This window comes from Ipomoea nil, unplaced genomic scaffold, assembly GCF_001879475.1.
Source record: "Ipomoea nil cultivar Tokyo-kokei standard unplaced genomic scaffold, Asagao_1.1 scaffold2761, whole genome shotgun sequence".
NCBI classification, from domain to species: Eukaryota; Viridiplantae; Streptophyta; class Magnoliopsida; order Solanales; family Convolvulaceae; genus Ipomoea; species Ipomoea nil.
This window is the reverse complement of record NW_017619189.1, coordinates 2,281,874-2,294,143: the sequence shown is the minus strand read 5'-3', so window position 1 is coordinate 2,294,143 and position 12,270 is coordinate 2,281,874. Positions and strand designations below refer to the sequence as shown.

Below are 12,270 nucleotides of genomic sequence, written 5' to 3'. Positions count from 1 at the left end.
TCCATATCAATGGATTTTTTTGTAGTTGTTAGAACAGTGCATGCTGATATGGAAGAGGGAAAAATAAATTTGCTCTGTAAAGTTGGGTTTTTGAAACAGTTTAAACTGACAGTTAACATACGAAACTGTGCGCGTTTCGCACACAACACCGCCAAGTCAGGCGCGTGCAGTGCATCTGTTTTTTAAGTGTCTGATCGATTTTTCCCTTTTTTCTTTTCCTCTTATCTCCCCTAGTTGGCACATAAAAACCACAAAAAAAAAAAAAAACAAAAAAAAAAAAAAAAAAAACAAACTTAAACTATTTTGGATGCTCTAAACAACATACAAATTTTGTATTTTTAGTATTGAAAATGCAAACTTCTAAAATATAAATCAGGTTTCTAAGTCAAAACATAATAACAATTGTAAAAATTATCAAATCATAATCTGTTAATATTATGTGATGGCAGTATTTGAAAGGAACTATACCCGTCCAACCACCATGTGTGAAGTTTCTACATCCAAACTTGACAAGCACAAGACGATTAGGAGCAATTATCCAAAGGTTGGATGTAAATTAGTAAATTACCTTGAAATCAAAGAAGTGAATAATCTAAGTATAGTATGGGCTTAAAGGTGACCTACTCATAACCATCTCATGGTCTAACAAGAAAATATATAAATTAAAAAAAAAAAATGAATAGTAATTAAACGTTGAAATATGAAACATTGCTAATAATTAGTGTGCCAAAATTCATTCAATCTTCAGGATAACAAAACCATAAAGCAAAAGCTGACAACAATAATAAATGAGCATCCTTAGTTCTATGTTTGAAGGGCTTTAAAAGCCATCCAATGTAAAGTTGAAACTTACTAAGGCTCAGAATCTACTTGATCTTCTTCTTTGGCCTCAACTGCAACAAAAAATAATAAAGTATTTTAGGAATTAGGAATAGTTGAAGTAGGAAATGTGCCCACAATTGCATGAAATCAGATCTAAGCCTCATGCAACAAACCTGATTACTGTGCCCACACTTCTTTTTACGGCAGTTTACAGCACGGGGATGCAAGCGAGCATAACACCTTATGAAATAGCATTAGAAAGATTAGACAAATAAAAAGAACAAGGGGAGTTTTGTAGGTGCATAGCCATAAATAGAACAATTAATAATTAAACAATATTACCACAACAAACTTTATGTTAGAGACTATATAAATAATTGGATGACAAGTGGCTGCTCTAAACTTAGAGTAATCACTTTCTTCTACAAGGTTAACTCAAATGAAACAGCATATTAGAGCAACAAGAGGAATTAGAACAAAGCTGCAAAGCAGAGGGGAATGAATATGGCAGAATTGGATTTGACAATGGATACGGGGTCTTTCACAGTTTCACCACGGGGTATGGATAGACTTGATACCCTAGTTGTCAAAAAGATGACAGGCTTTCACTATTTTATCATAAAATATATATGACGAGTGCTTCACAACATTCAAATTCGGTAAAAGGTGCTTTATATTGGCCACATTTGTACCACACAGTAAGACTACGTTGTCTTCCAACGTCAAACTTATATTTGTATTGAACAATTATACAAGTATACACACTTCATAAACAAATTTTACTAAAACAATAGGAAAAAAATTTAAGGGAATTTGTCGAGAGATGTAGAGGTGCCAAGAGAAGTCCTTAGCTGCTTCACATATTTTTCAATGATCATAAAAGTCAAGACAGTACTCCAATACAAGAAATGCATAACCAAATCTCACCATAGAGAATGCAGCCAGCTAGCCACTATCAACTATGAAAGGGATTTAACTCTCTCATACTTCACTGTTTAGTGTGTAAAGTGTTCTTAATTACACTTCAATAACCACTAACCACACAGAGGTATCCTTACAGATACAATAGATGAGGGGGAAAAAAAAAAAAAAAAAAAAAAAACACACACACACACACACACACAAAGTCAGGGTTAACTACTACACAAAAAATAGCCCTCTCATATGTACATAGCTTCACTATAAATCATCAACATTTCAACATCAAACAAATATTGGTTCCAAGAAGCCAATTTTTACAAGCTGAATCAGCCCAGAAGTTAACAATTACTATGCATAAATATTAAAAATTTAGATGAAATTAAAACAGAAAGAAGAGTTATAGGAGACTTACTTGCGGCAGATCATCTTGTCTTGATTGTACTTCCTAGCCAATGCCATCAAAGAAGGCTCAATAATTCCACCACGCAGCCTCAGCACCAGATGCAGAGTGGACTCTACATTACCATTCCCAAATTAACAACCAAAGAGTTCAGCTCTATAAACTATTATTAAAGTATAAAGAATTACAGGCATGCCTTTCTGGATATTGTAGTCTGCAAGAGTGCGGCCATCCTCCAACTGCTTTCCAGCAAAAATCAACCTTTGCTGATCAGGTGGGATTCCTAGACCACCATAAACACATGAATAAAAAAACAATATATAAAAATAAAATCACCAAAAACAAAAAGGAGAGGAAATGCATACCTTCCTTGTCCTGAATCTTAGCCTTGACATTGTCGATCGTATCGCTTGACTCTACCTCGAGAGTGATAGTCTTCCCCGTGAGAGTTTTGACGAAGATCTGCATCTTTCCCGGCTCTGGCGTGCCAAACTCTGCGGCCTCCTGTCTTCTTCCGCTGTTCTGCCTCTTTCCCTTTATGTTTCCTCGTTTTAGATTTAGGGTTTTGAAGTGGAAGAGTTGGGCCGACCGTTAGTTGGGCTATATTGACTCTTTTTTAGTCTTTTTCCATTAGGGCTCGTTTGGTTCGCTGGAAAATATTTGAAGGGAAATGGAATTGAAATTCCATGAAAAATAAATTCCAAGAAAATAGATTCTATTGTTTGGTTGGTGGAAAAGAAATTTTTGGGAATATGAATTCTATTATTTGGTTGAGTTTGGAATGGTAAGGAATAATGTGTATAATGACAAATATAATCCTACACAACAATAATAATATAATAATAATAAGAGTAATTAATAAAGAATGGTGAGGGTAAAATTGGCATATTAGTTTTCCATGGAAAACCTTTTCCATGGAAAACAAAATACCTAACAAAAGCTAGGAATTTGTTTTCCTTATACTCAAGGAAAACTTTTTTCCAATGGAAAATGTTTTCCATCCAACCAAACAACATAAAACATCATTTTCCTTCACTTTTAGGAAAACATTTTCCATGGAAAATGTTTTCCATCCAACCAAACACCCCCTTAGTGTTTGGTTTATTTTTTTCGAGTTAGTCACCAGGAAATCTGTAATCCTATCATATATCATATAGTTTATTAAAAGTTTATGGCACAAGTGTCAAATAGGCCCATCTACTATTGCTACGAAATGTTTAATTTCCACCACAAACTAAATTAAGTGTCAAATAGGGTTCATCTACGAGTTAAATTTGTTTAATTGGCTTTTTTTACAAGTTAATAACAGGTTACATATTTAATTATTAAAATAAATAAATAAATAAATAAAATAAAACAAAAAAAATACAGCCCCCGGCTGTCCGGCGAGGACAGCCGGTGGCTGTTTTTTTTTTTTTTTAATAATTTTTAAATTATTTTGAAATTATTTTTTTAATAATTGAATTGGTAACCCTCAAAAAAAAAAGTTAATTGAACAAATTTAGTAGGAAAGTGTGATTAATTAGCCTTTAATTTAGTTCATGGTGGAAATTGAGCACTTGACAATAGTACATGGGTCTATTTGACACTTCTCGCAAAGTTTATTTTGCTAAAAGTTAAATTTGTGATTTTGTAATTATCAAATCAATAATCTGATCAACTTAATTAAGTAAACAAATTACTCTATTCACAATTTACATAATGTTCACAATTTTACATACTAAGTGTTCACAATTTACATATAAATGTTCACAATTTAAATTGTGAACATTCAATATGTAAATTTTGTATTTTGGACTCGCGAGCCCATGGTATAACTGCTGACTAAGGTACCCCCAATTTTAATTTACTTTTTATTCCTTATTCTTGCCGGTGTGCACAATTCAATAAAAATGACTAAACTGATAAATTTTGATTAATTATTAATTATTTTTAATCAAAACATTTTAGTTAGATTTCTTTAAGGAAAAAATCTGTAACTAAATTAATGAATAAGATGAATAATACATTTAGGAAGAACAACTCCTAGATGCATAGACCTTCCCATGCGTCAATTGCTTTGACTAAATTATGAGCTAATTAATTAGCAATTTGATAAACATTTTTTTATTACTTTTTAATAATATTTTAGTAACTTTGTAATAATTAATTAATTTATATCTTTTTTTATATATTTTTACTATAATAACTAACTTTGTTAATATTGTTTAATTTTAAGTTGTTTTTATTATTAAATTCGTTTTATATTTGAATTCTATCCAGTTCAATAATTTTTTGATCCTAATTTAATAAAATTATTTTTTTTAAAAAAAAAAATCTATCATTAGGAACCAACGGTCAGGAAGAAAGAGATTGCAAACTTTTTCTCAGCCATGTCTATGATCTGATTGGCTAGCAGAAGAATTCTCCCTAGCATCTCTTGGTTCTAGGGTAGTTCCTGAATTTTTAAGTCTCTTAGTCCTTCAATTGCACAAAGGGTGATGTACTTCATTTGGGATGATTTGAAGAACAGATTTTCACAAGTAGATGCTCATAGAATCTCTAATCTTCAAGATGAGATCTATAGTCTTAAACAGGGAGCCTGTAGTGTTACTAATTACTACACTCAGTCTAGGACCAGATCAAGAAACTCAACAAACTTACAATGAATTATCAGTTACGTTAAGTAGGTCCTAAAACACAAATCCAACGTCTCTATTAAGCATGGGCTTTCCCACCAATCAATTGATAATTTTTTTGTAACTATAATCTAACATCTAACATATAATAATATCTACTCAACAAGATTATAACAACATCCTTGATTGGGATGAGACTCAAACTTGTGACCTTCCGTTTGGAATGGTAACAGTGATGCCACCAGCCAATTGATAATTAGGATTGCAGAAACCTGTAAAAAATTGGAGCTTGCTAAAACAAAAATAGGAATACAAGCCAAGAAAATTAAGAAAATGTACACGGTATGAAGAAGTTAAAATCAACCTTCTCATTTTTTCTTGTTTTTCTTTGTGACTTGGGCTTTCTTTTTTGTTTTCTTTGGTTGCTTGCCCCCTCCAATTTTTCCCTTCTTTTGCTCAGCCCCCTAAATAAAAATGGATCCCAACAACTTAGTTTTAACGCAAAATATAGATTATTTCCTTGAATTCAAAAAATAAAAAAACATTATGCATACTAATGATTTTTTTGTTTTTCGTTCTGTTTTTCCATTTGTTTCGTCCTCAATGGCTTCATTTTGATTGCCTTCAACAGCCTTTTTGGGCAAATTGTCAGCCTCCTCTTCCGAATCAAATGAAAATCCATCAAGAGTTCCTAAATGAAATATACTCAAGAGAATAAACATCTTTTACACCTCAAAGAAAAAATGAGATTTGAAGGAGAAATCAAACCTTCAACCATTGTTTCAGCTTCATAAACATTTGATTGTGGTGTCAATTGGATGAAGTCATTCATGATGGCTTCAATCTGGTGAAAAAACATAGAGGAATAGGTAATTTGAACACATCAACCAAAATACCTTTTTTATTCCTTTTAATCTTTCCAACCATTTTTATATACAATGCAACATGAAAGCATAATGCCATAACTCAAAGATCAGGACAGCAAGTAAAGGTGAGTTAAAGTTTCTTAAGGTGTGTTTGAAAACCCGGAAAATGAAGTATTATGTGTTCTTCCTTTTCAAGGTGCTAGTATGGCTAGAGCAAATAAATCAACAATGCATAATCAACAAACACACCTTTGCTTCTGATTGACCAAAGCTTACCTACAGCAAGGGAAGAGTGTCAGATCATATACATAAATATATGTATCCATGCGTGTATAGAAGACAAGTGGTCAATTTGGAAAAATCAAGTACTCCGTACTAAATACGATCAAATTGATAATTGAGAACTAAATGTGAAAATTCCACAATAGTATTTGAACCAAAAGTGGAATTAGTCCTATTTGGAGAAAAGGAAAAAACAAAGCTATAGAGGTTTCTGTATTAAAGAAAACATATACCACACAGAATGTCCTGGAAGGAACTATTGTCGTTTTGTATATGGTTCCTGAAATTTCAAACCAGATTACTAAAATCAGAAGAGCCATGAGTATTAAACCTTGTAGCTTTGCAGAAGAGGGCGTGAAGCATCTATAACAAGAACATATAGTTGCCACACTTAATCACATCATACCACCTCAAGAAAGGTAGTGCTACTTCATGGTTCTACACGACATGCAAATCAAGAATTTTATCATCAGATATTAGAGAAACTTGTACATGCCTTTTAGATCCAAAAGCATTTCATTGCTTCCAGATGGATTATCTGAGATTACAACCCGCCCAACAGCGCCCACATCACCACTCAAATCTATCGAATCACCATCACACTCCACAAGTGCCTTTTATGAACAAAAGGAAAAAAAAATGGTGTCAACAAACATTAACATGTTAAATGATGGGATATTTGTAGATGACTACTAAGACATTTAATTATTATCAAGAAATATTGAAGTAACATCAAAGTAGCTAGGTCTAAAGGCACCAACTCTGACGTCTTTTAGTTCATGCAAAAAGTGGGAGTTGGCTTTTAGAATGCATGAGAAAGAAAACAAAGGAACACAGATTAATTATATCTACATTATCAATATAATTAGTTAAGGCCTGCTCAGACTAACCTTTAACCTTTGTACTTTCTCAGGAAGTAACAAAGGAAGTCTTGAATATGAAACCTACACAAATAGATCAGAACAACGACCTGCTAAGTTACTATCTCCAATATCAACCATAATTGCAATAAAAGTACTCTATATCTCACATGTGTTCCATTATGCTTCTCTGGAATATCTTCCTCTAGGACATCAGCTTTAGCTTTATTCTCTACATCTAAATGATAAATAATTAAACAAGACTTTGGCTTAGAAAAGCTACAGTCTCTAGAAAGCTCAATAAGTAAAATTAAATTTTTAAAATGTTAGAGCGACTACAGCCTTATAGATTCATTCATCATATCCATTACTTAATAAGGATTACAGCAATGTCCAAAAAGGTCATTAATGTCTTCCTTACCCTCATTTGTTGTCTTTTCTACTTTCTTCCTCTTTTTTGGCGTATGGTTGTCTTTTTCAAATTGTTTTTTTGAAGATTTCATCTTCAGATCCTCAGTGGGGACATGTTCTCCATCACTGTCAAGGAAATCTGGATCTTTTGTTCCTTCAGAAAAGACCTTGAAATCATCAACATCTTTTCCTGTACAATTAGAGAGTGCATTTATTATCTTATTCTGTTTTAATAAAATAATATGGAGTAACAAAATTTAGAAAGCATACCTTCATTTTCAGGCTGACTTTCTCTCTTCCTCTTTCCACCTGGTGAATGCTCCACTCTTGCCTTCTTAGCAGGAGACTTTTCTTTAGAAGGCGTGTAAACCAACAAGTCATTCCCATCCAAATTGTTTTTAGTCTCAATTGTATTGGATTTATCTTTGGAAAACAATTTCCCAAGACTCATTCCGTCCTCATCATCACTAAGAGGACTATCATTTGAAGGGGACTCTAAATCCGACGATAATGCTACAGGACTAGGTGCCTGTTTTAGCATTAAAACTCTCAATTACCATCAACAATATCAACATCACGCTTCACTATATCCAAACCAAACATATGCATCTACTCAATTCACAGAACCAAATAAATCATCAACCAAACTAATCGCATTGCATCACCAAACATTTCAGTAATGAATCAAAGAATATAAAATAACCCAACTCTGGGTACTATATAATTTGAGGCTAGAGCACGTTTTTTACGGGAGCAAAATGAAAGGAAAATCATCCATAAGCCAACTGCTTAAAATACAACTGAATTGAAGTAAACAGTACATTCAAATGCCATTATTTCAGATCTAGCAGAAAAGTAACAAAATTCTAAGTGGAAAAGATTATAAAAGAAAACCATACATTTACCTTGAAAGAACGAAGCCAATCTGGAGATTCTTCTCTTGAGGTACTCATTTTGAGCTTTCAGGAATACAAAAATAAATAAATAAATTATATAACATGAGCACCAACATCTATATATTATAATCACTGTCAAATATCTCATGTAAAACTTCTTTTATAAAATCAATAATAAGCCAATGGAGCATGTTTTAATGTTTAATAACTTACAGGACCAACAGATGCACCGTCAAGATAATGGAGAAATTGACTACCAACAGTTTTTCACACAAATAAACCTGCAATAGATGCAATTGCCAACATCAACTTCTTAAATTTCAAATGGAGCCTAAAATAAGCATCTACACCTTAATTTTCAATTCAACCTACATATTTTGACGGTAGCTTTTGACCGTGCCAAACACTCCGAAGTCCAAACAGCTTGTTTGCCGAGAAGGGAGAAGCCAAGTCGCCAACTCGCCGAGACGCCGGTTGCCGGATGTCGAGCAACTTCTACCGTCGCCCCTAGGCTCGTAGGAGTCGCCGAGACGCCAGTCGCTGGATGCCAAGCAGCTTTCCGTCGCCCCTGGACTCGCCGGAGTAGCTGAGTAGGCGTCCGTAGTGAGGGTTAGCCGGGGATGAGAGTTGGACACAGACACACAGAGTCGTTAAATTTACCAGTTTTTATATATATATATATATATATATATATATATATATATATATATATATATATATATATATAGGGACGCGCACCTGAATAAGTGCCCAGGAAGGAAATGCGAACGAATCAGCGCGCGACACGTGTCCAGATCTAATAACTTAAAAAAAACGCGGTGGCATTTTCGTAAATAATTGAACATCGAAGTGCAAGTAAAATCTCTTATAAGTGCACCTATTTTTACCTATAAGTGCATGTAATTTTGCCTTGTTAGCATTCACTTTCCGCAACCATTCATGCACCTGGGTGTGCTTATAACTATATATGCAACTATTTATAACTATAGGTGCAACTACTTATAACTATAGGTGCACCTACTTTCACCTATAAGTGCATGTAATCTTGCCTTGTTAACATTCATTGATCTGAGTTCAGCGGGTAGTAATACTCCTGAAAACCACTCGCAAACATTCATACACCTAGATGCAACTACTTATACCTATGTGTGCAACTACTTAGAACTATAAGTGCAACTACTTAGAACTATAAGTGCAACTAAGTATTGATGCTCAGTGTAAATTTTTACTTGCACCTATAATACATTTTACATGCACTTGTAATACATTTTACTTGCACTTCGATGTTCAATTATTTACGAAAATGCCACCGCGTTTTTTTAAAAAATCAGTGTTTCTCATCCATTAGATCTGGACACGTGGACGAACAGAATCCATTCCTATTTCGCGCCTGGGCAAGCCATTCGCACCCGAGTGCAAGTCTATATATATATATATATATATATATATATATATATATATATATATATATATATATATATATATACATATATAACATATATGCTACACGGGTCAAGTAACCCGTGGGTTAACCGGTTCAAGCGTATAACTCGTGTATTTTAGGGTAAATTATATTGTGCACCAGGACGCACAATGCAGAGTTATGTGTATTATGTTAAGATTTTATGTACATTATATTTTATTAAGAGTTCATGTGTATTATATTAAAAGTTTATGTGTATTATGTTAAGAGTGTATATATATTATGTTAAGAGTTTATGTGTTTTATGTATCATGTTAGATTATGTGTATTATGTTAAGAATTTATGTGTATTTTACTATACAATTATGTACATACGAAACTGGAGATTTTTAGGGCACATAATGTATTGTGTGCCCTGGTACATAATATAACACTTAGTATTTTAGCAATAGTTATGTTGTGCAACCGGGTGCACCATGCATGGTGCACACGGTTGCAAAACGACGTCGTTTTGACTAAAAACGGGCGTTCCATTTAAAAAAAAAAAAAAATTCAGTTTCGATTCCCCTCAACAGCATTATTGTGGATATATAGTTATGAATTTGTAGATATATAGTTATGAATTTATGGATATTTAGTTCATTCATTGTGGATATTTAGTTCATTCATTCTGGATTTTGTGTTATTCATTCATTGTGGATATATAGTTATGAATTTGTGGATATAAAATTCAAATTATACACAAAAAAATACTATTGCTAGGAATCAAACCTGAATTTTTTAAAAAAAATTGGACAGGCGTTTTTAATCAAAACGACGTCGTTTTTGCAATCGTGTGCACCATACATGGTGCACACAGTTGCACAACATAATTTGCCGTATTTTAGGGATTATACAGATCGAGCCAAAATTGAGTTGGGTTGAAGACCCTCCAATTGTTATACCATGTACCATAGTCCACCTTGTAAGGTAGACTTAAGTTTAAAATATACTCCATACAATTTATATATTGAATGTTTACAATTTACATTACATATTGTTCACAATTTACATACTAAATGTTCATAATTTACCTTTTACAAAATTATAAGTATTCAATATATAAGTTGTGAATATTTAGTATGTAAATTGTATATTTTAGACTCAAGTCCACCGAATAATTTGTTGAGAACCTCCACCCCCTCTCATCTAAATTAAAGTCGGGTGAAGCAAGTCCAGTGTACTCCATTGAAGGAATAGGTGTAATATGCAAATTGTGGACAAAATATTTAATTAAAAAGTAGGTATAAATTTTTGTTATTTTATTTGATCATATTTAGCAAACTATATTAGGTGTTTGAACTAGAGTTAGATTATGTGTATTGTGGTGTACTAGTGTTGGGAGTTGGGACTATATTGTGTTAGATTATGTTATGTTGGACTATATTGTGTTAGATTATGTTATTTATTGGATTATATTATGCTATAATATATTGTGTTGGATTATATTATGCTATAATATATTGTGTTGGATTATATTATGCTATAATATATTGTGTTAGATTATGTTATGTTGGATTATATTGTATTGGATTATATTATGCTATAATATATTGTGTTGGATTATATTACGTTTGAATATATTGTATTGAATATTTTGGATCATAGGATGATATTGTGCATAGGAAAATTTTCTGTTGAATTTTGTAATTTCACGGCATAGGGAACCAATATATATAATAAAATTATTTTCTAAAAAATATACTATGATTTTAATTTGTACCCAAAAAAAAAAAAAAAAAAAAGTTACTTCACAACTCTGCTGACTATATATACATAAAGTTGATAATTTTTGTGTCTACGTCATACACGTTTGTAATAACAAAAAGCCTATTGTTCTCTATTATAAACACAAATGTTACTTTTTGTACTAGTGTTTAGTTTTAAAATTAGTAGAACATATTATTCCATAATCTAAAGGTTGCATATCATGGCCAATTTTTTATCGAATCTATAGCCTAGTTTTTTTTTTTTTTTTCATAATTTTGTTGCTCACACCAGTTCGTGGTTCATAGTTGGTTCACTTCTCTCTGACTTGATTTGTGTTCTTGATCTTTTAGCTTCATTTGAGATTGAGATGAATATCTAATTCTATTTTTTTTTATTATTAATAGGAAGGAAAACTCCACAAAAATAAATAAGGATTGCATGGGTAGCTCAACTGGTCATAGATGTGAAACTTTGGAAGAATAATCAGGGATTGAGTCTTACCAACGGCAGTGTGGGAGCAACCTCTCAAAGTGAGGGGGCTCCTTGTGCATAGTCTATGTGATTAATGTTCAGTTGAGTTGGGGTAAGTGAGGGGGCTCCTTGTGCACAGTGAGCATTGGTCTAGTCTATGTGATTAATGTTCAGTTGAGTTGGGGTTCAGCCTTTTTGGAAACCCAAAATATCGTCCTTTAGAATTTGCTGAAGGATCTCAAGAGGACATCCGATCCAATCATCTTTAACCCCGGTCATGGTACTCTAACATGTTGACATTTTTTTTTTTTTTTGGGTATATTCAGAATTTCTACCAGTTAAACACATTGATTAATTCCTTGGCTGAATTGTAAGAACATCTATTGGGTGAAACAATTGGACAATTGACCTAAAGATTTAACACTGCTTTATACTCAAAGTCAAGGATCAAACCATTAACATTTGATTGATGAACATGTTGACATTTTGTAATTAAATATGTAATAATTTGAGTTAATACTCAAAATGATCATCGATTATGGTGATTTTTC

The 12,270-nt window shown here is 32.6% G+C and overlaps 2 protein-coding genes across 6 annotated transcripts; both read right to left on the bottom strand.

The window, feature by feature from the left end:
* Nucleotides 1-686: 686 nt before the first annotated feature.
* Nucleotides 687-2,700, bottom strand: LOC109157135 (ubiquitin-60S ribosomal protein L40). The gene is made up of 5 exons (XM_019305033.1): nucleotides 2,509-2,700; nucleotides 2,340-2,426; nucleotides 2,156-2,258; nucleotides 996-1,062; nucleotides 687-893 (listed from the first exon to the last, which is right to left on the bottom strand). The coding sequence occupies exons 1-5, from the start codon at nucleotides 2,609-2,611 to the stop codon at nucleotides 867-869; spliced, it is 387 nt and encodes a 128-aa protein (XP_019160578.1). The 5' UTR covers nucleotides 2,612-2,700; the 3' UTR covers nucleotides 687-866.
* A 1,978-nt stretch (nucleotides 2,701-4,678) lies between these two features.
* Nucleotides 4,679-8,731, bottom strand: LOC109157134 (DNA-binding protein BIN4-like). Of its 5 annotated transcripts, none has more exons than XM_019305029.1 (14): nucleotides 8,449-8,731; nucleotides 8,290-8,357; nucleotides 8,086-8,139; nucleotides 7,451-7,709; nucleotides 7,191-7,370; nucleotides 6,940-7,007; nucleotides 6,800-6,853; nucleotides 6,406-6,523; nucleotides 6,143-6,189; nucleotides 5,877-5,903; nucleotides 5,530-5,605; nucleotides 5,316-5,452; nucleotides 5,126-5,225; nucleotides 4,679-5,033 (listed from the first exon to the last, which is right to left on the bottom strand). In XM_019305029.1, the coding sequence occupies exons 3-13, from the start codon at nucleotides 8,131-8,133 to the stop codon at nucleotides 5,130-5,132; spliced, it is 1,110 nt and encodes a 369-aa protein (XP_019160574.1). In that variant the 5' UTR covers nucleotides 8,134-8,139; nucleotides 8,290-8,357; nucleotides 8,449-8,731; the 3' UTR covers nucleotides 4,679-5,033; nucleotides 5,126-5,129. The 5 variants fall into 5 exon arrangements, with proteins under 5 accessions (XP_019160574.1, XP_019160577.1, XP_019160573.1 ...); XM_019305032.1 differs by having other exon boundaries at nucleotides 4,679-5,225; nucleotides 8,086-8,134; nucleotides 8,449-8,562; nucleotides 8,626-8,731; XM_019305028.1 differs by having other exon boundaries at nucleotides 4,679-5,225.
* Nucleotides 8,732-12,270: the final 3,539 nt, after the last annotated feature.